The following is a 27,253-nucleotide window of genomic DNA, read 5'->3' as shown; positions in this document are numbered from 1 at the left end:
AGCAGAACTGCTACCTAGCCATTCGGTCCCTAGTCTGTAGCTGTGCATGGGATTCTTCCATCCTAAGTGCAGGACTCTGCACTTGTCCTTGTTGAACCTCATCAGGTTTTTTTCTGCCCAATCCTCTAATTTGTCTAGGTCCCTCTGTATCCGATCCCTACCCTCTAGTGTATCTACCACGCCTCCTAGTTTAGTGTCATCTGCAAACTTGCTGAGAGTGCAGTCCACACCATCCTCCAGATCATTAATAAAGATATTAAACAAAACCGGCCCCAGGACCGACCCTTGGGGCACTCCACTTGAAACCGGCTGCCAACTAGACATGGAGCCATTGATCACTACCCGTTGAGCCTGACGATCTAGCCAGCTTTCTATCCACCTTACAGTCCATTCATCCAGCCCATACTTCTTTAACTTGGTGGCACTATCTGTGCCTCCCTCTCCTGGAGCTGCGACCTGGCTCCTGGGAGTTGGGGGCAGTGGACAGGTGTAAGGGCGGGGGCGTGAGGTAAAAAGTTTGGGGACCACTGATTTAGGTACATATAGTTCTCTTTGTAGGATACCTTTTCACAGTACCCATGTTTACATACAACTCCAGAATTTTATACAAAATTGAGTGAGAGAGAATGCTTCACTAGATTCACCCATTTCCGAGTAGCAGTCGTGTTAGTCTGTAGCCGCAAAAAGAACAGGAGTACTTGTGGCACCTTAGAGACTAACAAATTTATTAGAGCATAAGCTTTCGTGGACTACAGCCCACATCTTCGGATGCACGAAAGCTTATGCTCTAATAAATTTGTTAGTCTCTAAGGTGCCACAAGTACTCCTGTTCTTTTTGTAGATTCACCCAATATCAGTCCCATATATATATATATGTTGCAAGGGTAAAGGAAATACTTTTATCTCAGCTAGGGAGAATATAGCATCAAGTTTGACCACAGAATCACAGACATGTAGGACTAGAAGGGACCTTGATAGATCACCTAGTCCAGTTCCCTGCACTGAGGCAGGACTAAATGTTTTCTGAACCATCCCTGACAGGTGTTTGCTGAACTTTTTCTTTAAAACCTCCAATGACGGAGATTCCATAACCTCCCTAGGTAATTTGTTCCAGTGCTTAAATACGCTGAGAGTTAGGAAGTTTTTCCTAATGTCTAATCTGAAGCTCGCTTGCTGCAGTTTAAGACCATGTGCAGAAAGAGAAGAGCTTGCCAGAGTCTAATGAAGAAGTAGGGGACCCTCCTTGTGGTAGGATGTGAACAAAGCTCTGAGAAAGGATGCATTTTTACAATATATTGGTTAGAGCAGTTGCTTTACTGCACACGATGAACTCAGTAACGGGTGGAGTTCTAAAGGTTCAGAGACCTGGTTTAAACTTAAACCCCAAAATTCAGATGCTTATCCAAATCTGAGCAGCGACTAGAGCAGTCTCCTTGGCATTTTCACTGCCTGTTTGGCAGCTCACTTTGCTTCTTTAGGGCTGTCAAGTGATTAAAAAAAATAATCACGATTAATCACGTGATTAAAAATTAATTGCGATTAATCGCGCTGTTAAACAATAATAGAATACCATTTATATAAATATTTTTGGATGTTTTCCACATTTTCAAATATATTGATTTCAATTACAACACAGAATACAAAGTGTGCAGTGCTCATTTTGTATTTATTTTTTACTATAAATATTTGCACCGTGAAAATAACAGTATTTTTAAATTCGCTTAATACAAGTACTGTAGTGCACTGTACACTTTGTATTCTGTGTTGTAATTGAAATCAATATATTTAAAAATGTAGAAAAACATCCAAAATATTTAATACATTTCAATTGGTATTCTATTGTTTAACAGTGTGATTAAAACTGCGATTATTTTTTTTGAGTTAATTGCATAAGTTAACTGCAATTAATCAACAGCCCTTGCTAATTTCTTTTTCTTTACGTGCCATTTTCTTATTTTAGATTTTACAAATGTAGATTGTAGATTTTACCTCTATCCCTTGTTTTTTCCATAATCTGTATAACCTACAAACCTCTTCCACTGCCACTCATATTTTTTGAGGTGATTCCCCTCTCATGGGGGGAGGGATAGCTCAGTGGTTTGAGCATTGGCCTGCTGAACTGAGGGTTGTGAGTTCAATCCTTGAGGGGGCTACTTAGGGATCTGGGGCAAAATCAGTACTTGGTCCTGCTAGTGAAGGCACGGGGCTGGACTTGATGACCTTTCAGGGTCCCTTCCAGTTCTGTGAAATAGGTCTCTCTCTCTCTCTCTATTATATATATATATATAGCTGAAACAAATCTGTCCTGTGCTTGCACAGACTTCTCTGCCACTCCTCCCCTTAACTTCACCAACTTTCATCTTGTTTCTTTTGAGCTTAATTCCCTCCTTGTCCAACACGCTACCACAATCTTTGCCACAAGTAGCTTGTGCTGCAGTGATCTCATCTCGCTAGGTATCCCTTTGCAGTCCATAAATTAACTCCACTGAGGTTTCCTCATCAACATTATATCACTTTGGCTTTTGCTTCCACCACTGAGGGCACCCTGGACATTCTGTATGCTAAACTTTTAAACTACCTACAGCTGGCTGGCACAAAGATGTGAAGCATTGTAAAAATGAAACACACAGAGAAGGAGGATGGCATTTCAACACCATTGGTAAATGATGAGCAAAGGAGACTGCTAGTAACACCAGGACAAGTTTCCACCTCTCCTTCACTTATCTTGAATGAGGCAAGCTCCTTTTTGGTGAAGTTGCCAACATGTGATCCTAAAGTGGTGCCTAAAATGGATTATAACAGAGGAGGAAGAGGTGAGAAATGCAATCCAGATAATGAAGAAAGACAGTGGAACATGAAGTAATGGCAGACCTGGTGAAAGTCTTGGCCAACAGAGGCATAAAATGGATGAGCATTGTGGTTAAGACCATATGGTGAGACAAGAGAAGACTGAAAGATGGATGTAAGTTTGTCTTGGTCCCAGTGCATAAAAAGGGAAGTATATTTGAATATGGAAGCTATTGAGGGATAAAGTTGCTATTGCATGGGATGAAGATACTGGAACTCATCTTGGATGCTAGGATTAGGAGTGTGGTGGAATCGCTCCTCAAACAAGAATAGTTCAGCTTTAGGAAAGGATGAAGAACCACATATGCCATGTTTTTAAGTTGTCAAATGATAGATAAAAAGCTAAAATAACAGCAGGATGTCTTCTGACTTTTATAGACCTGGAAAAGACATACAATAAAGTGTATAGAAGGATGCTCATGCTGGAACTGAGGAAATATGGAGTGTCTGAAGATTTAATAATGCTGAATGCCATATATAGATCAACTAAAAGAGTAATCCAAATAGGTTGTGGAATAACAAGCCACTTAGAAGTGCAAGTCTAACTGCATCAGGGTTCCGCCTTCAGTCCACTATTGTGTATCATGTTGACAGGCTATGTCAGAAGGTAGATCCCAGTAGGAAAAGGTGAGAAGCTGTTGTATGCAGAAGACAGCATGCTCAAAAGAAGACCTTGAGGAAATAGTAAACCAGTGGTATGACCAGTTAAGTGGGCATGGGATGAAAATAAACGTAACTAACACTGAGGTTCTGTGGGTCAGTAGAGGTGCCAAAAGAAAACTAAATATACAGGTTATCTTTGAGACCTCATGAAGGACAGGAGAAATTTCAGAGGACTGGAAAAGGGCAAATATAGTACCTGTCTATAAAAAGGGAAATAAGGACAACCCAGGGAATTATAGACTAATCAGCTAATTGAGCAAATAATCAAACTATCAATTTTAAGCACCTAGAAGATAATAAGGTGATAAGTAACAGCCAACAAAGATTTTTCAAGAGCAAGTAATGTCAAACCAACCTAAAATCGTTCATTGACAAGGTGATAAGCCTTGTGGATGGGAGGGAAGCAGAAGATGTGATATATCTCAACTTTAGTAAGACTTCTAATACTGTAGCACACGACCTTCTCCTATACAAACCAGGGAAATATAGCCTAGACAAATTTGCTATAAGGTAGGTGCTCAACTGGTTGGAAAGCTGTACTTAGAGAATTGATATCAATGGTTCACAGTCAAGCTAGAAGGGCATATTGAGTGGGGTTTGTCCTGGGTCTGGTTCTATTCCTTATCTTCATAAATGTTTGAGATAATGACATAAAGAGTACACTTATAAAGTTTGTAGATACCACACCACGCTGGCAAGGGTTACAAGTGCTTTGAACGACAGGATTAGAATTCAAAATGATCTTGACAAATGGGAGAAATGGTCTGAAATAAATAGGATGAAATTCAATAAGAACAAATGCAAAGTACTATACTTAGGAAAGAATGGTCAATTACAGAAATACAAAATGGAAAATTACTGCCTGGGAAGGAGTACTGCAGAAAAGATCTGTAAATTATAGTGGATCGCACAATAAATATGAATCAACAATGTAATATTGTTTGTAAGCAAGACATGAGATGTAATTCTTCCACTCTACTCTGAACTAATAAAGCCTCAACTGGAGTATTGTCTCCATTTCTGGACATCACACCTCAAGAATGATGAGGATAAACTGGAGAAAGTCCAAAGGAGAGCAATAAAAATGATTAATGATAAGAAAACATGACCTATGCGGAAAGATTTAAAAATTTGGGTTTGTTAAGTCTGGAGAGAGAAGACTGAGGGGGGACATAAGTCATCAATTATATAAAAGGTGGTTATAAAGAGGAGGGAGGAAAGTTGTTCTCTTAGCCACTGAGGACAGCACAAGAAGTAATGGGCTTAAATTGCAGCAAGGGAAATTTAGGTTAGACATTAGGAAAAACTTTCTAAATGTAAAGGTAGTTAAGCACTGAACAAAAAATATGAGGGAGGTTGTAGTTTCCCTCTTTGGCGTTTTTTAAGAAAAGGTTAGTCATCAGTCACGGTTGGTCTAGGACATACTTAGTCCTACCTCAGTGCATGGACTGAACTAGGAGACCTATCAAGGTCTCTTCCAATCTTACATTTCTATGATTAATGGAAGCTGACTGACCAGTTCAAATACATTGGTGGTTGGGTTATGAAAGATGGTGTGCTTCAACGTGAGGTACAGTCCAGATTAGAAAGTGCTGGAAGAGTGTGGAATAACATCTCAGGTGTATGATAAGCATATACCACTCAGACTAAAAGTCCAACTGAATAGAACAATGGTGTGCCCTACAATGTTGTTTAATGTAGAAGCATGGGCAGTAAAGAGACAGCAGGTTCAGTACCTACAGTTGTTCAAGATGAGATGTCTTTGAGTAATAAAAAGAGTTACACGAAAGGACAGATTTTGAAGTGAAAGCATTAGAATGGAAGTTGAAATCCATGATGTGGCTGACAAAATCCAGAAGGCAAGGCTTCTCTATTTTGGACATATACAAAGGATGAATGAAGAGGACCTATAAGAACATAAGAATGGCCATATAGGGTCAGACCAATGGTCCATCTAGCTCAGTATCCAGTCTTCCAACAGTGGCCCATGCCAGGTGCTTTAGAGGGTAATTATTGAGTGAGCTATCCCCTGTCATCCAGTCCCAGCTTCTGGCAATCAGAGGCTTAGGGACACCCAGAACATGGGACTGCATTCCTGACCATCTTGGCTAATAGCCATTGATGGACCTATCCTCCCTGAACGTATCTAGTTCTTTTTTTAACCTTGGCAAAGATAGTATGGCAGGAGAGAGTGGTAGGAAAGAGACATCAGAGAAACCCGGGAACATGATACACGGATTGTATCAAAGAACATAGTAAGCAGGTGGAACTCAGTGCCACCTCAGACGGATTAGGATGGCAGATGCTTGCACAATTACCCGACTTCAGATGGTGGGTTAAGGGGAATAATAATACTGGGCAGGAAACCTTTTGAGAAGGGGGTACTTGTAAAATACTTTTTGCTCCTGGTTGTACTGGAAATACCCCAAGTACAATCCTTCTGGTGCTATTGTGACATTTCCAGTCCAGGTTGAAATGCAGGAAATGCAACAGCAACAAAGTAAGATAATGAAGTAAAAATTAACCTGCCTTTTAAAATCTCACTAAAAGTTTTACTTTTATACTTACATCAGCTCTTTCTTTATCTGTGATGATGTGCCTACCCTACAACTGCATTTATATACCTATTTATTGATTTCTTGTGTCAATCTCATCATTGTAGAATAGTATCTAAACACCTTTGACAGAATATCCAATTACTCCAAATGACCCACTGATAACCTAGTCTGATTTCCTCCCTTCTTGTCTAGGCCATCTTTGTTTAAATTATTTTTCCTTTCCTTTATACCTCCTTCTCCTCTCTTCTACTACTTATTATTTACCCTCTTTCATTTTCATTCTGTTCCTCTGCATGTTCAATATTCTTTCCCTTTTACTTCTATTGGCAGTGGTTGGAATAGTAAGATCAAGAAGTGAGTTTTATTCTTTGCTCTGTAGGCAGTGCGGTCTGATTCAAGATGGGAACAGTTTCATAGTTCCAGTGAAACTTAATTGTCATGGGATAGAAGGTCTTAGAGAGGCATTATCTTAAGTAGCTTGGCAGAGTGTTATGGAGTCCTCAAAAATTAGAACTGGCAACTATATCTTCACAACATTTCCCCCTTCCTGTAAACATCAGCCACAAGCTTCTTCTAACTTGAGTCTCAAACTGAACATTAAATCCTGGGGACAAAATCGGTCCTGTAACCACAAAACATCTGTCATTCTGAGTCCACACAAACACACACATAACTTGGTGGGTCTTGGATGATGAGACTAGACTGTCATGCTGCAATATGGAGAAAACACCTACAATCTGTAGAAAGATTTCCTCTATGTCTTTGTTTGCCTTTTATTTGTCTGACTCTGTGCAATCTTTCTGGTTCCTCCACCTCTCTCTTTTGGCTACTAGATACATTAAAATATGAGATGAGCTCTATGGGATAAAAGTTTTCCCCAAAGATAAAACCCATCAGTGCAGTTAGAGCCATTAAAGTGAACCACTCAAGCAATTCCAACATCACCAGTACCCATTACAGTAGAAAACTTTATTCACAATGTGAAAGGATTTTTAAAACTAATGTGAACTGAAAAGTCTAAACCAAGGCTACCAACAAGCTACAAGTCTGTTCATTATTTCCTCACTTATATCAGGGAGAGTTGAGACTGTAATCTGAACCTGACCTACAGAAAGCAGTGATAAGAGAGAAAACAAAGAGCCAAAGAGAAAAATGTATGTGTTTATTGGAGAGTATCAATAGTACTCTGTATTAAAGGCTTTGAAAGATTCTTCACACCTCAAGAATTTCAACAATGGTTTCATGTTGGGTTTCCCCAAGTCCCTGAGCCCTTAGTTCCTTTTATCAGGCAATGGTGACAGCACAGAAAGGCCACAGGAAATAGCAAGCAACTACAGTATATTAATGTGTACAATACAGTCATGGGACGTGTTTTGCACACTGTTAAACCTTATTATGAAGTCGCTCTCATATATGTAATACTAATAATGCTAAAACATAGTAGAGAAATATATTCCCTGGAGCTCAGTTGCCACTACCATGCTCGGCTACCTTTGCAGATTCTCTTATAAAGTCATTAAGAGTAGAGTGCCAGTACAATGTTGTAAACCACCTTTCTCTAGTTAATTTGAATGGGTCATTTACTTTAAAGTCTGGAAGGACTTAATTATAGTGTAGCACTCTAAACACAAGCCGGGATCAGTGGCAAATCCTTTAATGGAATCCGGAAATTCTAAGGTAGAAATGTTCCCTTTTCTATATAAAACGCTATGAAACAAATTCAGCACTTGAAAAGAAGTCACCCATGCATAGCAGAGGGCAGAATTCTATACCTTCTGTGTGGACTTCTTTGTTTCAATATTGCTTTCTTCATTCTGTTGCTTGTCATGATAGATCTCCCACCTCTCATCTTCCATGGCAATGACAAACAGTTCATATTGTAACTATATTCATTCCTCAGTTCACTTAGGTTTTCGGTGCTACCAGGTTTTTTTTTTTTTCCTAATGAAATTCCTTTTTGGGGTCCAGGTGGTTGTGCTGATCCAGGTCAAAGATCACAACTTCCTTTTTGCCCATGGTGACGTAATACTTTGCTCTCTTTTCCTCTTTTTTAGGGCCCTATGTGCCCTAAGGTAAGTGGTAATAGCTCTGTTTCTTTCTTTATGCAGCTGAATATTTATGTAAATTGTGGTTCCACTTTTGACTTGTTTTCATTATAAACCTGTTAACTTTTGCTGTTTAATGAGTGAACCAGAGCTGGGTTGGTGGTTAACAAAATATCAGTCCTTGCAATTCACAGCAAAAAACATATAAACAGAAACACAGAAAATGTACATTTAGTGAAAATCAGCAGCTTTGTTGGTTTATCTCTAAATATAAGGAATCATATGGTGTTTATTTGCTATAATTTCAGTAAATTTTAGAGATCTGGAAATTAATATACTTTGCACTACTATTGCATAGCACTTTTTGTCTGATGATCTCTAAAAGCTTTACAACTACCTTTAAACCAATCCTTGTAACACCCCAGTGAGATAAGTCATAGTGTCCTAGGGTGTGTCTTGACCTCTGGAAAGAGGCAAAGTATGTAATTTAATAAGATAATCATTATCCATGATTTAGCTGTGGATCAGGACCTTGAATTTGCTTGTATAATCAAGAGCTGGCTGGATGATACAACCAGTCCTATCTTGGTTTAGCATGCTCTAAATGGGGTACTCAATGCAGCATGAGTTGGGAGTGTTGCAGGTGTAGCTGTGGTTTGCCTAGAATTTCAGATTTAGGGGATTTCAAAAGCGGGATGGTGGCGTGTGCTAATTCTGTTTGATACCTTGACTCTGTGAGCTTGTATGGGTGGCAAGGACTGCATTTCATTGATTCCACTCTTTCTCACTGAAGAGATCCTTGAGAGCAGAACTGAGCAATTGCTCTGAGGATTCTCTTACGTGTGATTCAGCTAGATTCCCTTCTGACATTGTTCATGTTAAATGTGTATGTAAGGTTATTGGAGAGAGAGGGAGATGATTTGAATTGAACTACCATTAATGGGAAGTTCTTTCATCTGACCTGGATAGTTCAATCTCTTTTCTGCCTATTGTTTAGCCCAATGAGAAGGATTGAATGAGAGAGAGAGCCCAGATGATATCTAACAAAGCTGGTTTGCCCCTTTGTGAAAGGATTGCACCTGCCCTTTGCCAAAGAGTTTCAGAATCTGGAAGTGTTATGGATGCTCAAGTGCTTCTGAACTAAAATGTAACATCACAGAGAGAAGTTCTTCCTCTCCCCGCCCCCATCTACATCTTATTAGAAGTTAGCAAGTTTTCTCCTTGATGTGGACCTCACCAGTGTGATCTCTGACTTTTTCATTTCCAGACTGGACAGTTACAAAGTGCTTGACATTGACCTATCCTGGAAGTCTACTTGGAAGCTGCAGCTAATACAGAATGTTTTAACATCTGTGCTGCAAAATCTGCACTGCCTTCCAGTTTACTTCCAAACCAGAAGTTAGCAGCAAAACCAGGAATGGAATCCAAAAGACACTGTCTTCTGTTTTAACTGCTAGATGCACTGGCTCTGTCAAATATACCAGACTTTATTTGCAGGACAGGGAACATACTTCCTGTGATCTAAGGAACTCTAGATGCCAACTGGCAAAGGGAATTGGGCCATATAGGGGTGCAAGGATCCCCTGGTTTCACCAAAAGGATGTCATGTAAAGTCTCTAATGAAAGCATGTGGCACACCATTCATCTTAGCCATTGAGAGATGTATGTATGGAAAATATGTGAGCAGTTATGTATATGTACTAAAAGTGTTCTTTTGGTCTGTAGTTGAAAAGCAGGTCACCCAAAGTTAGCCTGTCTTGTGAAAATCTTCTGCAGACAGTGGGAGACACTTATCTCCATGGTGGACCATTATGTATTGTATGTCAGACATACAGTTTAAGTCAAATTCTAATTAAGAGCTGGCAGAGACTTCAGAAGAAAATTAACATGAAGGGGTAAATGGGCAGGAGGGAAGGAACCCTATTTTGAGGTGAACAACAAAAGTCTGTTCTGGTATATTTGGGAGTGCAGAAAAACACCCTGGCATTCCTTCAATCTGTGAATATGAGCTGCCAGCAGGCTTGATCTTATGAGAAAAGATATAAACCAAACTGGTTTTAAACCTTGAGGAAAGAACTTGGGGTAAGCTATCTAATAGCAGATAGGTGAATACCTCATTAGTTAAGTTTAGTTTCTAGAAAGTATGATATGATGTTATCTTATAAGAAACCATTTGTTCCCATCTCTCATGCTGGTTTTTATTTGAGTTTCTATTTTTTTCTTGAATAAATTTCCTTTTGTTATATAATTGAACTTAAGTGCTATGCATAATACAGAAGTGCTGATCTAACTGTCAAACACTGTCCTTTGGGAGCAGAGGATCTGGGATTTCTGTGTGTATCTAGTGATTGGGGGCTGGATACTTCATTAGGACACTTTGAAGGGTCTCAGGGGGTGGGGTGCATGTGTTGACAACCTGGAGGTACAAGACAGGCTGGTGTAGCCCAGAAGAGAATACTTGAATGGATGACAGGCTGGTTGCACTAGGGCACTAATATCCAGCTAGTATATGCAGGACTCCCTCACTCTGGAGGCTGGTGGTAACAAGGGGACTCTCAGCCCTGAGTCCAAAAAAGCATCCCACTTCTTACCTGAGTCTGTCTCTGTCAATTAATATTTGGAAAGGGAAAATTTAGACAGAATACCAGGAAGTATTTCCTGTGAGTAAGATCCATTAAGATGTGGAATAGCCTTCCAAAGGAAGTGATAGAATGTCCAATGCTTGGGACTTTTAGAACTAGACTGAACAAAGTAGTAAACAAGATATTGTGGTCAACAGTCCTGCACTTGCAGGGAGATAGACTGGATGATCTAATACACATTTCTGACTTTTATTATTCTAGGGATTTTGAAGGTATGATCTCTGTGATGACCTATATTCAGTTTTTTATTAAGCACTAATCCATTATACTGAATTGTAAAGTGATTTTATGATATAGACAAAGGACTACCCGAGGTAGATTACAGTCATGAAATTCACATGATTTTTCCCTAAAATCATAAGCTTCCATTGGCAATCTACCTCTCTAGACAATGCTATTATTAATACAATTTAAACTTATATTTCATTGTTAATAAAATATTTTTAAAACAATGAATGAGTCTGGCATGTTGAATGTTATTTTGTGTGTCCAGGCTTTTATTTTTTTCTCCATTACTTTTCTGTCTCTCTATATACACTTTCAAATTCAACATTCTAGCAAATGATTTGAACAGTTCGGGACCAAGATTATTGTTCTTAGTTTATGTAGACTATCAATCCAATTAATGATGAAACTTAACTGGGCTAGTTGCCAATAGAGCTGAACAAAAATCAGAAGTATTTTCCTTCTGATATTCTGATTTGGGACAAAATGTTAAAATAAAAGAACAAAAAATTAAAATATTTTTATTGTGAAACAAAACATGAACATTTTGAATCAGAATGGTGAAACATTCTCAATCTCTACCTAAAGTGAACCAGTTTCCTTGTGGTTTTGCTTTGTATCTCTTCCTAGGATTTTTTTGGGTTACTTTTTCCCAATACTGGATGGCTGGGACTTTTAAGATAGAAGTTATCTATTATCTACCCTGAAGGTCTGGCATTTTCTTTTTCTTTTTGAGCCCATTGTCCTTTGGTGGTGTTTGTAGCTGTATGTTGATGTCTCTTGTTTTCTGTTCCATGACCTTCTCCTGTTGTGATCTCTTTCCTTTTCAGCTCCCACCTCCCCTACCTTAGAGCTGTCCGTACCACTTTGCTTTGAGATCATCTTGAGAGAAAACAGGGTTTTGGATTCCCTTCCCCGAAAGTACCGTGGCAAAATCTGCCAAGAATGGTTCACTATGAAGGGAAGGGAGAAAGAGCAAGTGAACAAATTGAGTCAGTACTGCCCTTACTAAATCTGTGTCTCCACTGCACTTTTCAATTAGTAAAGCAAGCAGCTAGGATTCTATGGGTGTAAAGAATGACCCTGATGCTGTTCTATATACAGCAACATCTAACTGCTCATCAGGAATGGAGAGCACCGAGGAGCAGGCCTTGACTGTAATGGAGGCATGTTAGTTCTGAGGTTTATTTTACAGACCCAGGTTTCATAGTTGCTTAAAATCTCTCCAATTTTGGTCTCTACCTCAGTTTCTGGTATAAATTAAGTTTACAAAAATTACCTGGTTTTACAATAAAAACATGCTGGTGCACGAATATTACCTACATATAGCCAGACCAATCAATGTCAAAATAAGCACATTTGTATGTTAAACAGTTCTTCTAATCTATTACTTATTTCTTTTTCACAAACAGTATACTTTTTTTTCTCCTGGAAATACAGCTTCTTTATTAATATATATTTCTTGAAGCAGATTCATCTTCCTTTCAAATCCTCCCCCATCACAATGAAATCTGATTTAGCAAGTGGGTGACTGATCCTCTAACTGATTTCAACTCAGCTAATATATTTAAAATTGCAGTATATTTGTATTCTGATTCAGTCTTTGTACTTTAGTAACCAATAATATAGAGCCAAATCCTGAGGTATTTAGAACAATGGGAACGTGCCAGTCAAAGTGAATGATAGGACCTTAGGATTTCCCCAGTGATAGCATAAATGGTAATTAACACATTCAATCTTTTCGCTAACATTTACGTGAAGCTATTTCAAATTTAATTTATTTTTGTTCCCTCCTTTAATTATTTTATTTTCCCTCCTCTACAGCTGATAACTATCAGCTATACCTTTTACAGGTGAAGATCCAGAAATCTGGAGCTTACATGCAAATGGTGAAATACCACAATTTGTGGACTCCATGAATGTGCATTACTTACTATTTATGCATATTCTTCATTATTATTTTATCACAAAAAGCTGTTTTCTCTACTCCTGCTTCCTCCCCACAATGTTAGTTGCTCTGATACAGTGATAGGCTATAAAAATCAATAAAATCAATAAATTTTCTAGACGTTTAGGTACGTTTTAGGCCCTTGTGCAACTGAAGCACAAATACAAGTTCAGCACAAATTAAATGTTTGGGTTTATGATTTTAAAAATATTTATTTACTAACAACCTGATGGAGTCTCATTATCAGAAATGTCAGCAGCCATTAAGAGGGGAGGGAAGTGAGGCGCCCAAACAGTCTCAGCTGAAGTCAGGAAAATGCCACATAACTCCATTAATGTTACAGACCCAACTACCCGACTCCCTGAGAGCGGGCATCTCCAGGCCCCACCATATCTTGCTCTCCCCTCTTCTATCCACCTTTGAAAGATCCCTCTTTGCTGTATTCAGTGGAGTGCAAGGCACTCGGCCCTCAATGCCCTCCGTTTCTGTGGTCTGCGTGGGGTTGAGACACTCTACCCACACTCATCTAGTCCAGCCACAGACCTAAGCAACCTAGTTGAGACTGCTGATACAAGAGTAGAGGAACCAATCTCCGCTTCCTAAATAAGTCTGACTTTCAATCAGGAACTGAGGAGAAAGCACACAAGTCAGGGTCTCTTGGGGAAAATGGGAGGCTTAAAAGGTTTGAACACAATACCTAAGCATAAGAATGGCCAACATGGGTCTGACCCAATGGTCCATCTAGCCCAATATCCTGTTTTCTGACAGTGGCCAATGCCAGATGCTTCAAAGGGCATGAACATAAGAGGGCAATTATTGAGTGATCCACCCCATCATCCAGTCCCAGCTTCTGGCAATCAGAGGCTTAGGGACACCCAGAACATGGGACTGCATCCCTGACCAACTTGGCTTATAGCCATTGATGGACCTATACTCCATGAACTTATCTAGTTCTTTTTTGAATCCGTTTATAGTTCTGGCCCTCACAACATCCCCTGTCAATAAGTTCCACAGGTTGACTGTGCATTGTGTGAAGTACATCCTTGTGTTTATTTTAGACCTGCTGAATATTAATTTCTTTGGGTGACCCCTGGTTCTTCTGTTATGTGAAGGGATAACACTTCCTTATCCACTTTCTCCACACTATTTATGATTTTATAGACCTCTATCATATCCCTGTAAGTTATCTCTTTTCCTAGCTGAATAGTTCCAGTCTTTTTAATCTCATATGGAAGCTGTTCCATTCCCCTAATCATTTTTGTTGCCCTTCTCTGTACCTTTTCCAGTTCTAATTTTTTTTTTTTTGAGATGGGGGGCAACCAGAACTGCATGCATTATTCAAGGTGTGGGCATGCCATGGATTTTTATATTGGCATTATGATCTACCCCTTTCCTAATGGTTCCTAACATTGTTAGCTTTTTTGCACATTGAGCGGATATTTTCAGGGAACTGTCCATGATGATTTCAAGATCTTTCTTGAGCGGTAACAGCTAATTTAGACTCCATCATTTTGTATGTATGGGTGGTATTGTTTTCCAGTGTGCATTACTTTGCATTCATCAACACTGAATTTCATCTGCTATTTGGTTGCCTACTCACCCAATTTTGTGAGATCTCTTTGCTCCGTAGTCAGCTTTGGACTTAACACCAGTGCTGCTGGTGGCCTGCGTGTGTGGTTTTGCACAATGAAAACATGGACTGTCTGTTAATCTGGAATTTCAGAACTGCTACCAAAGGGGTTGACTGTGCCATACTAAGCGGCAAAGCAGAACCCCACTAATCCCAGTGGTGCGCCAGGAGTTTTCAGAGCTTGCAGGCACCCAGCAGTAAGCTACATGCCAGTACTGCACACCTTTATGGGATGAATCTTAGTCTGCCCTAGAACTGTCGCTCGTGCATAGGAGGGGGAACAGAACCTCGTCCCTGCCATCAGCCTGCTTCTTTCTTCTATTTGAGGGCTGTTCGGTGCCCCAGGGACAGAAGGTCAGAGCACTCTCTCTGCCTCTGAGAACTACATAATCATCCTCTACAGTTCCTAATATCTGTATATTTGCTGAATGAATCTCATCCTTGGTATCCATAGTAGGTCTTTCTATTGATTTCAATGGGCATTCAGGCTCTTTATATTTCCATAGTACTAGAATGCTGTTTGCACGAAAGGCTCTCTGAAAAATAATGTTGGATTGTAATCAATCATTTTTTTCAACGCTTTAAATGTACAAAAAGAGTCTGAAACATAGCACATATGTATCCTTCTGTATCCTCTCTCTCTCATATAATTTAATACAGACAGAATTTAATGTTTTTTGGTGGGAGAGCAGAAATATCACCTGAACTGTGATCATGACTGCCAGGTTTTAACTAGTAAATTGATGTTTATTGTAACATATTGTAAATAATGGCCAGCTCATAGCAATAGTGATACTTGCTACTGTATCTGCATTGCTACAAGGAAGATTGCAAAATCAAAATCATTCTACATGAAGACAAAATTTTCAAAATATAATTTTGATCTGGTGGTCAATAACTGGCATTTATTTGTTTAAAAGAAGCACGTATAGGACCACATATTCTCCTGCTTCCTTTGCACTGTTCAAGTGGCTCCAATGGGATAGAAAGCAGCTACATTTGGCAAGCTGAGTAGGAGGGAGCTTTCAGCTGGCCAGGCACAGAGCTGGCATACCTAATCCCTCTGCCAGTCCCAAAATGTGGCACTGGAGTAGGGTGCTGGGAATGGATGATGAGTGATTGTATCTGAGTTCACTGCACTCTAGTTTATAGTTCCTTGAGGACGGCTGTCAGCTGATGGAGTTTGGAGTGGCCCTGTCGCTAGGTTAAACTCAACAGGGCTGTGCCCCAGCCAGAGCATCAAGGTGCTACAAGCTGCCTCCTAACAGCTTCCTTCATCCCCAACCTCGTGTTCACCCTCCTCTTCTTTGTTAAACTCTCAATGCATTTTATCTTAAAGTATCATGTAAGCTTTTTGTATCTTACTAAGTGTCTGTACATTGCTAAGCACTGTGGAGACCTGACCAAAGCTGGGGCCTCTAGGTGTTACCGGGAATATAATTAATCATCCATCCATACCTCTATAGCTGTTTTGATGGCAGAATGTAGAGTGATTATTACCCAATTGAAAAAGGAATACATTCTGAAATGTAAACAATTGAATTTTGAGTGTCTGAGTTGTTCTTTTTTCCTTCTCAATATGGTTGGTGACATCCTGGCCCAGGGTTGTGTTAGTGATGTTTTTGGCATTGGCAGACTCATGTAATATTGAAAATCAAAATCAAAAGCTTTTATTTAAAAATAATCACTGCTCCATCCTGAATGTCGGCAAATATGAATTTCAGCATCTATAATCTTTAAAGTAAGGCAAACCTCCCATAAAACCATAAGTTGTATTATCATCATTTAATAAAATAATCCTTCTTGAGCAGTTTATTTTCTTTAATTATGCTAATCCTTATTTAAGAGAATATAATTCTACTGGTAATGCACTGAAAAGCTGCAGAGTAGACACGTACATAAAATGCCTGTACCTAGCCTTAAAGTGGAAATATTATGCAAATACATGACAATATACAGTGCATTCTCTGTCTCTTTATTTTTTAAGTATAAACAAAATGTATATGAATTCTTCTATGCCTATTCTTTTTTTAGGTCCAGAGGAAATAGAATTCAAATGTCCCCTGAATCATATTACTTGCATCGGTACAAACAGATGTATTCACTTGTCCCAACTCTGCAATGGTGTATATGACTGTTCAGATGGGTATGATGAAGGAGTACATTGTCGGGGTAAGTGAATATGTTGGGGAAAAATTTCCACCAACTTCAGGTCCTTAAAAGTGCATCGTTTTAAAGTGTGAGTTCAAAGTGATTCAGTAAACTTCTTCTTTTAACCATATGTATTTAAAATAAGTATGTACGTTATTATATTTAGTATACATTTCAAAGCCAGCTTTTTTTAAAAAAAGTTTATTTTGAAAGAACCGAGGGTAAAAATACCTACAGGCTTTCTAGCATTTTTCTTTAAAAATTACAAAGTTTGTATGAAAGAGTTGTTTGCACCAAAGGAAGTATGAACAAAGCTCTTCTTCGGAGTATAGAAAATAAGTAACACTTGTTTGCCACAAATCCCTTTTCCCCTAAAACGCTGTTGTTTAAAAAAGTCAAAAACAATTGGAAAGAATATGGAAAGAATTTGACACTTTTAGTGTGTTATGGCATGAGGTTTTCCCAATCAAAATCATTTTCCTTTCAGATTTTGTTTTCATAAAGGCTAACAGTATTTGATTTCATTTCACTTTCATATTCAAATAATCTTACAATTCAAAGGGTGAGTTTGTCTTAATTCTATCTGTAAGGAATTCATAAATAATACTCATGAAATCTAAACACCCCACCTCACCCCCCACAAAAAAACCTTGCTCAAACAAAAGTAAACATCATGGATCATTATCTGATCTAAATGAATATAGCTGAATTGTTGTAAACCGAACTATGCAGTTTTAGAGTAGCTGAGGATATGGTGCATAGGATAGATCCTCTATTAACTATATTTTCACAGTGAAAGGGATAAAGTGTCAAACATAAAGTGTCTGTTTCTGTAGTCCTCATTTGGCAAAACTCACTCTGAGTTTGATAGATGTTTTGCCTGTGTGTTGACTTTAGGATTGGTCCTGGACAGAGTAATGAATAAATGAAATCAGTGAAAGCATTTCTGGGGCACATTGAAGCTTTCTAAGTTACAAATAAGTACTACATAGAAAAGCGTGTTTATCAGTTAATCACAATTAAAACATAATCCTCAATAGATGTATTTACATATTTAAACTACTCTGGACAGAGGATTAAAAAAAGCTAATTCAAATAGTGGACAATGGTTTTTGGAATTAATTTAAATTAGGAATTTAAAACCTTAAACATAAGGGGATTAATAGTATGGTGGAACCAGGAGAGGAAGTGAATTAAAATTTAAGGCCTTACTTAAAGCATAAATTAAACAGGTTCTTTGTTTTCTCCAATTGTCATTTTGCAGGGCTAACCTGCACTTTGGAATAACAGGAATAACTGCTTTGGGGACAGGTCTTTTTTATTTTCTGTTAAAATCACCTTTTTAAGGCTGATGTGGACTCCACCTTCTTATGTGACCACTAAATATTCTAATGTATGTGGTATTTTCCCAGTGGTAAATTTCTTGTGCTGTACATTTTATAAATATGACCTGATTTTAATAGCTCACTCTCATAGAGTACAGTAAAGTTTAGGAAAATGTGCTGAGTATTGACAGTTGATTTTAGCCCTAACTTGGATACACAAAAATGAATACTGTATGGTGAAGTGGTTATGTACTAAAAATTGAGTAAGAATTGATAGCCAAACTTCCAAATACAAAATCCCTAAATCCCTATTTAGAGTAGTTCTCCATTAATACTGCTGGGTATCTATGCACATAAATATTGATCTGAGTGGCAACTACCCATTTTGCCCATATATAACTGATGTGAAAATATGTCCCTAAATTAAAGGGCACTTGTTTCCTCTATTAAAGTTAGAGACTGAAGAAATGAATCTAAAAAATAAAAAGAAAAAAAATCTGACAACCAAATAATTAAAAAAAAAGGGGGGGGGGGTCACACTTCATTATAACAAGGACACTGTAGACACTGTAATCACAGTGTAGTTATATTACCTTTATAGTAGAAACTCATTGCAGTTGCATGATTTGATACCTGTAACTACCATTAAATCATTCTCCATAAAGTTCACTATATGAAATAATTACTGGACAAATAACATGGCGTTAACATGCCTAGATTATAATAGTATAAATATTAAGGAGGACATCAAAGAGTAATCATGAATCAGTCATGATTAACCTTCTGCCTATATCAACTATTGTTTTTTAAATACTGCATACTGTAACTGTAATTACAGTACTTCTGTTTTAAAGAGAAAATATTATTTCTTCATGGCACTGGCAAAAGAGACTCATCTGCATTTTGTGTTAATTAATGAAATTGTTAATCACTTCATCAGGAGGGTAATGAAGAAATCTTAAATACTGATCTCAAACACTGCACATGTTCTACAGAAGTGGCTGCATTAACCTGATATGTTACTTAGGATAGCATATCACCATGTGTGCGCATATGCATGTGTCAATGTACATTCATATATGGAGAATGTGAACATACATGGTGAAGGGCATTCTCTAAACTGATGTGCCCTTTCCAAAGACAGGTCTTATCTCTTGGAGACTGAAAATTTCTCATAATGCACTAAGAACTAATAGAATTCAAGCATTCAATAACTAGAACTATTCAAAATGCTTTCTCTAAATTTTGCATTCTTATGTTAATTCATTATATTAACAACTCAGATGGACATATACAGTGCAGGGTGCTTTCATCAGGCAAGGAAAAATATGATTATATCTGCAGTGTGAAATGGGTAATTCATGTGAATTTTGAATAAAATGGTAGTAGATGCAATGCTGTTACAGGCACATATGCTTTTCCCCCCGGGGAGCGTAATGCATAAATTCAGATTTTTGTGGCAATAGAGAATAAAAATGGTTTTATTATATATGATTATTTTTCTGTGTTCTTTGGAGTTGAGGGGTATATTTGATTTGCTAAAATTAATTCTTCAAGAGCTGTACCCTATGTGTATTCCACATGTGAATATGCCTGTGCACCATGCACCTGAGACTAGAGGGCATAAGGGGAGGTGCAGTCTGACTCCCTCTCCAGTTCCTTCTTACCACCTCATGTCCTGAGTCTGTATTGAGCTATCCTCACAGCCTCTTCATTTCTGTAAATATAACCATATATAGTTTGCTAGTATTTTACATAGTTAGTATAGCTTAGCTTTCCCCACCCTGGGGACCCTCTCCATCCCTCCTTTTGGGCGTAGGCCTATGCCCCAGAAGTCCTGGATTTAAAAATTGCATTTCCTACCCTTGCTCCTTCTCAATCAGTGACAATCACCAGTGCTGTTTTCACTGCCTTGGGGGGAGATATCTCTCTGCCAAGTGCAGTATCTGTTACTCCTTTCCACCCCGGATCCAAGAGGGACAAGAGCTCCTATTGAGGAAGCAGTTCAAGGAGAAAGCCAGGAGATCCCAATCAGATCCAAGCCATAGGGACCCCTCTCTACAGCAGCTGCAGGCCTTGAGCAGTGTGCCTCCAAACACGAACTCTGGAGTAGAGGCCAGATCAGATCAAACTAAAGATCTATGATCTTAGGCTTCTCATGAGAAGCTTAAGGGGCACTCTCTCAGACGTACAAACAGATCCCCCTCTGAGCCTTCCAGGATAAGGGATCCCTCCCAACTCCTTGCAAGTTGGGAACACAGTTCTTAGGTCTGCCTAAGCTTCTCAGCCATGAAGGGAAAGGGAGCAGGAGAAGCTACACAAGTATCTCTAGCATGTTGCAGGACCGACGTCCACCAGTACCAACCAAGAGCTCCAGATGGGACTCTCCCTCTCTAGTGGTACCAACCCCACCAACTGTTAAGTTTGTTGTGGTACTGGATCAGGTGGAACCAACAGCCTCGACCCGTCATGCTCAGGGATGGACTGAGGCATATTCTACACCAGAGAGAACTTAGTCCTCCCGAACCCACAATCCCCTCTCCTTTCAGGCTCAGATCTTCTGAAAGATATCTAAACCACAGAGGAAGACACCTTCTCAAGGAGGAGATGGCAGCATTAGTCCCCTAGACTATCTGTGAGTCAAGGCTTGCTTCCTTCCAGCGACAATGGCACTGGTCTTCTAGTTGGCTGAATCCAACAAACTATCACCTCCCTAACCCAGGGTTTTTAGAGTTTCTTGGACCTGTCCTCTGCCCAAGCAAGGTTAAACTCCAAGAGATAGCTGGTACCTAATGCAGCCATCACACCCACCAACCAGCCTTCAACCATTCATACTTTCATTACAAGGGTCTATGGGATCATTATGAATGAGACCCCTGGTCCATGCGCTCTACCATAGAATCACATCATCCCTCTCCTCTTAGGCAACAGCAACTGGCGCTGCAAGTCTACACAGAGGAAAAAGATGACGAGCTGGATCCATCAGTAACAGTGTTACTGTTAGGGGTATCATCTTTGTCACCTGATAAGGCAATTGCCCCATCTTTCACCATCCCCATCCAACAATCATGAGTTTTATGAAGAACTATTGCAGAGGGTGGTGGCAGAACTTCAGATTCCATTAGAAGAAGTTGAAGATATGCAGTAAAAGCTCTTGGATGTCCTGCAAGGCACACAATCAGGTAGCTCACCCAATAAGTGAGGCCATTATAGAACCAACTAAAGTGCTATGGATATACTGGCAACATTTACCTGTATCCCTTAAAGTGTTGAGAAATGTTACTTTGTGCCTGTGAAAGGGGCAGAATTCTTATTCACTCACCTTAGCCCCGACTCCCTAGTAGTACAAGCAGCCATGGAAACATCCAGAAGATTCGTGATGACAAAGCATAAGTCATACTCATCACACCCACCTGGCCCATACAATTCTGGTTTCCAGATCTTCTACTGATAGCAGCCCATCATCCCATCAGCATCCAACTCTTCCCACCAACTCAGGAGAATGGCAGGATCAGACATCCCAACCAAGACTCTTCACATCATGACTTGCTATTTGGATGTGTGTCAGACCTAGAGCATTCATGTTTGGAGGCTGTTCAAGCTATTCTTAATCACAGCAGAAAAGATTCTACCAGAAAATGTAATAAATGGATTTCTTTACCTGGACAAAGCAGACCCAGGTATCACTAGGTCCAGCAGATATTTCTGCTATTTTAGACCACCTTCTCATTCTCAAGATGTCAGGTCTTTCTATTAGCTTGCTGCAATTCCACCTAACATTTCATCCTCCAGTATTCTCTTTTTATTCGCCTGGTAACAGCCAGCTTCCTTAAAGGCTCTTAACAGGACCTTCCCACCAGTAGTGGAGCCAATGCAGGAGAATCTCATTCTCGTACTTTCAACATGTACTGAACCTCCTTTCAAACCTTTGGTCATGTGCTCAATGTCTCACCTGTCTATGAAGGTCACCTTTCTGCTTGTCATTTTGTCCGCCAAGAAGGTGTGTGAGCTGGGGGCTGACTGGCCAGACACTCCATTTCATAAAGAGAATGCTATCCCTTCATCTTCACCTGAAATTCATCCAGAAGGTAATTTCTGAGTTCCGCATAAACCTATCAAATCACTTACTGCTATTCTTCCTGAAGCCTCATGTCTCTAGCGAGGAGAGGAGACTGCATCCTCTCAACATTACACAAGCATTGGTTTTCTACCTGCAAAGAATGAAACCATTTAGAAAACCACCTAGCCCATTTGTTGTTATAGCAGAGCAAGCACAGGGATAGGCAATATCTGCTCAGACACTCTCTAAGTGGATTTCTGGTGGTATTCTCCTTTGCTATTAGTTGGTGCATCTCCCTCCCCCAGTAGGGAGAGGGCCCATTCCACTAGAGCACAGGTGACCTCAATAACAACTCTTCAAGAAGTATCTGTGCTAGACATTTGTAAGGTGGTAACCTGGTGGGTCCAGGGACAGAATAGGTGCATGCATTTGTCATCTCCATTTTTCTGTATGCGTGTGAGACACGGACCCTTACGGCCAAACTTGAAGGGAAAGTACAGGCAGTAGAGAGGAGATGCTTCCATAAAATCCTAGGTATCTCCTACTTCGACCACATCATTAATGAAGAGGTCTGTAATATCATCACCCAATGTTCTGGATAATATGAAGGCCGCCTGACAACCGTGAAGAAGTGCAAGCTGAAGTGGTATGGCCATGTAACAAGATCATCTGGCCTATCCAAGATCATCCTCCACGGGACAATACAGGGGAAGCGAAGAAGAGGTAGACAGGAGAAGAGATGGACTGGCAACATAAGAGTGGACGGGAATGGACTTTATGGAGACTCAAGCACTTGACACACAATTGTCAGGGGTGGAGACAATTGGCTGATTGGTCATTGGGGCACCATCATTGATGAGCAATGCGGTTATGGGTGGTGATGGTGATGATGATGATGATGATGAAGAACCTGGAGTTACAGCCACACTTTCACACAGCATGTTTTGAGCTAATCCTCTTCTGCTGATGTAGTGTTACAGACATCTATACCTCCTGCATCCTTGTGCACCCCTCCTATCTGAGTATTGCTTGATTGCTGCCGACATATAGAATACACACAGGGATCAGCACTCAATGAAGAAATGGATGTTACCTAGCTGTAATTGGAAGTTCTTTGAGATGTGTGGTATTTATCTATATTCCACTACCTGGTCTCCTTCCCTTCTGCTTTGGATCATGACTGGATTTATGGTAGAGAAGGAAGTGGAGAGGCTGTTAGTCCATACTTCCCCTTATACCCACAGTGCTGAATATGAGGAGATCCAGGGTGAAAGCATGGACTAACTGACACTATCTGCATGATTTTGTGGTCTCAGGTGCATGGCATGCATGCACACCCACAGATACAGTTAGGGGCCACTCAGCTCAAAGAGCTTCTAGTTACAGCTAAGTAATCTCCATTTATAGACTGGAACTATCTGAAAATCACAACGTACAATGGTCATAAGAATCTGGATTTGTCATGTGCCCATTGTATCTATTAATTGATAACTATTTCTTAAGAGCATAGAGTACTCAGTATGGAGGGTATGTGCATAAGCAAAGGCTCTGATAGCTTATTTTATAAATTATAGACTTTCAAAATTAGTCTTAGAAACACAATTGCTTTCTTTAACAAGGTTCTTCACATTCATTTTAACGTCCGAAGGACTGATCTGCCCCACTCACATCTCCTTTAGGCCACTTTTAAAATTTTTCCATGCAGTGAGCTGGGAATTCCTCTACCGATGAGGAATCCCCAGGTGGCATAAAGTTGACAGAGGTGACTGTAAGAGACACTCTCCCTCCTCCCCCCCTCCACCCCAGAATCTATCTCTGTCCATGCTATTAGTGGGCCTAGGCAGGGTGTGCTGTGCTCCACTAATCCCCAGTAGGGGGCTGTTACAACTAGAGCAGCCCTTGCACTGCATCATCTTGCCTCCGCATCTGATTTTGAGGTGTTTGTTCTAGTCAGACTGAAAACACAAATGTCTTTTGCGGTTGGTCGTCTTATTCCTTTGATAAATACCAATAATGTGCTTAGTGCTTTTCAACACACAGATATCAATAGTGCTTCCTCTTATGGACATAAAATAGCCCACTGGAATGGGAAAAAAATATTTTTGTGGGTCAAATTTAGTTAAATTTCTGGGCAAAAGTGGGAGAAGTGGGTCTTACGGAGATGAGATGAGGGAAGTTTTAGGACAACACAGTCCTATACATAGGACAATATGGAAGAAGGTCCCAAGATGGGAGAAGGGAAAAAATGGAGGTATTGATGCTGTCGCTGTTACTGGAACAAAAGCTGTGAAGAAAAATGTTAGGCATGAGATCTGTACTGTAGGCCAAGTCACAGTTGTTCAGGAGTTTGAATTTCTACCTTTGGAGTTAATAGATATGGAAGTTTGGGATACACATGGGATTCTGTTCTCCCAAGAGGTTTTTTTTATTTATTATTTATTTATTGACATCACACCTATGTCTAGTTATTGAACAAACTCATAACAAAAACGTGGTTGCTGCTCCACAGAGCTTGCAGTCTAAGTAGTGTATATATGCATAACTTAGATATCTCTGCTTTCATTTCTCTGAATTTTGGTACACAGTGCAGTCTGTGGAAAATAAAACTGAGTACACAAGAATTAAAACTTGCTAGTATCTAGGGCCATACAACCCATAACAAATCTTAAAAGGTAGGGGGTAAGAGCTATAAGCCTGGTGCTGAGAGCTGGAAAGCTATGGAAGTTGAGAGAGTACTGGATTAGTTTGAGAGAAAAAAGGTAGCTTTACTCTGTGGGAGCTTGTCAGAAGGTTGGTCAGGCACTTGTCTTTGAGGTGTTAATGGTGACATAAGGGGATAGTCCCAAAAGGTTTGAAGAAAGTTCAGAGAAGTATCCAAAGTTTTCTTAACTGAACCTCCAAACCTTTTAAGTTTTGACTTTCTCTAGAAGTTCAGAATTCTTTGGAACACTGCTCACATGAATTCCCTTTACTTGAACAGTAAAGATGAGTTCAGTGCAAACAAGAAATGTGCAAGTGTGGGCTAATTATAGGTAAGGCACATGTAGCCCAAAGGAAGGTGTGTTGTATTCTGTCCATCAGTCTAATATCTTTAGAAAACAAGACTGATATAACTAAAAAAGAGTATAGCACACAAAATGAGTCATCACTAACAATAACTTAGACACAGAAACAATCACCCTTTTATCAACCGCCATTTCTTCTTCTTTGGTTTGCATTGTTAAAGTACGTTTGTTAGAAAAATATCTGTGTTGCCTTATTTCATACAACTAATCTCTATTTTTATCTGTTCCTGAAAACCAAAGTACTTGAAAGTGTTCCTTTTAAAATGTAGTTGTCTGAAATATAGCACAAAGCATATAGCATAAACTCTCAAATTCTAAACCCTGACCATATCTGACTATGGGAAGTACAGTACTAAGCTGGGTTCAGATATAAGTTAGTTATACAGCATCTTTTTTTCCCAATTAAGGTTTTTGTACGAATTAAGCTCTGCATAAGCTCAAAGTGACTGGCAAGAGTTTAGTGCTCTCCAAAACTCAGGGGAACTTCAAAAGAAGAGACCACTGGAATGCTGAATGCTATTTTTTCGTCTCTTTGATTGTATTGTTCAAGGTGATTTTTCTTTGCTCTTTTTTCATTTTAAATGATATCTTTTAAGGTTTTTTTTTTTTTTTAAAGGAAGGAAGAAAACTGAAGGTGAATATCATGATAGTCCTAGTGGCCTTTTTCTCTGTGTTGGATTTCTTGTCATATGTTTTGACTTAGTAGGGAGCCTATTATTCACATGGCTACAGAAGTGACTTAGGTTCTCTAATCTCTACATCTAAGCAGATTTTTTTATAAAACAATATTTATATTATCTGTAACATAAAAAGTTGAAGAAAATGTAATATGTCTATACTGGGGAGACAGTCTATCTCTGATTTGTCATCCGAGTAAAACAAATATTCTACAGAAAGTAAATTGGTCTGCTTTTTCCCTTGGTCAGTCTGCAATTACAAAAATAAAATGAATAGTTACCTTAAAGTTGATTGAAAACCTGAAAACATAGCAGTAAAAGTCACTAAATATCCTTAAACCCACTTCAAAGGACCTCAAAGCACAAGCTGTATTTTAGAAACCGTGATCATAGAGGGCTATCGAAGAGACAAAATAATATGATGAATATGGTGAAGCACTGGAATGGGTTACCTAGGGAGGTGGTGGGATCTCCATCCTTAGAGGTTTTTAAGGCCCAGCTTGACAAAGCCCTGGCTGGGATGATTTAGTTGGTGTTTGCCCTGCTTTGAGCAGGGGATTGGACTAGATGACCTCCTGAGGTCTCTTTCAGTGCTAATATTGTATGATTCTGAGAGGCACAGAAAATAATACACCGAAGGCACTAAATACACAAATACTGGATACGCAAAAAATGTAAAGTATCTTACATAGTAATTGCCATTATACTATTACAGGTAGATCTGTCTTAAGTATCGGGAATACTGCTGGAATGCTTTCTATCATGCAAAACTAACTTCCAGTGGTAAAACAGTCAGGTTTTCTGAGTGATCTCTTTTTCTGTTTAAATGTACAGTTTTCCAGTTCAGGTATATGAGTATGAAAGTGAGAAAATGCGCACACTCATTTACTGTATATAGAATAATTTGTTTAAGACTTAAGGTGCTACGTTATATATCACCAAAGCTATAACGGCGAACTGCATGTTGCCCATATTATGTTATATTGGGGCTGATGTGGAATGCTGGTAGTGATGTGTGGGTTATAATGAACAAAGAAACAAAAAAGAAATAGTTTCAATAAAGTGTTTAGAACACAGTTACAGATGTTAAAGCCACAGCTGCACTGGCGGGGGAAGAAGATACACTGCTTGAGAGACAGTGGCTGGAGGTATTTTGCTTGGACAGGAGAGATGTTGGCATAATGCTTCTTGAGGTGGGGAGCACACTTGGGCTGTGTGCTTAGTCTCATCTAAAGCCCATTGAAGTCATTGGAAGTCTTTCCCACGATTTCCTTGGCCATTGATTCAGGCCTTAGAAAAGGTATATCTTATGCTCTTTCCCAGCTCCTATGTTCTGCTGGTTGCTAGTGTACAGGATGGCGAAGCCATGGCCAAACCTCCAATCCACCCAGTCAAGTCACTTCTGGATTGTTGAATG

At 39.4% G+C, this 27,253-nt stretch overlaps 1 protein-coding gene across 1 annotated transcript in view; it reads left to right on the top strand.

Moving 5' to 3' along the window:
- Nucleotides 1-27,253, top strand: part of LRP1B (LDL receptor related protein 1B) — a 1,021,752-nt gene that overhangs the window by 139,595 nt on the left and 854,904 nt on the right. Inside the window, exon 3 of the mRNA XM_034786032.1 lies at nt 16,593-16,730. Within this exon, the coding sequence (XP_034641923.1) occupies nt 16,593-16,730 (138 nt within the window). The remainder of the gene's footprint in view (nt 1-16,592; nt 16,731-27,253) is intronic.

Source organism: Trachemys scripta, chromosome 11, assembly GCF_013100865.1.
Source record: "Trachemys scripta elegans isolate TJP31775 chromosome 11, CAS_Tse_1.0, whole genome shotgun sequence".
Classification (NCBI taxonomy): domain Eukaryota; kingdom Metazoa; phylum Chordata; order Testudines; family Emydidae; genus Trachemys; species Trachemys scripta.
This window is presented reverse-complemented; position numbering and strand designations above follow the sequence as displayed.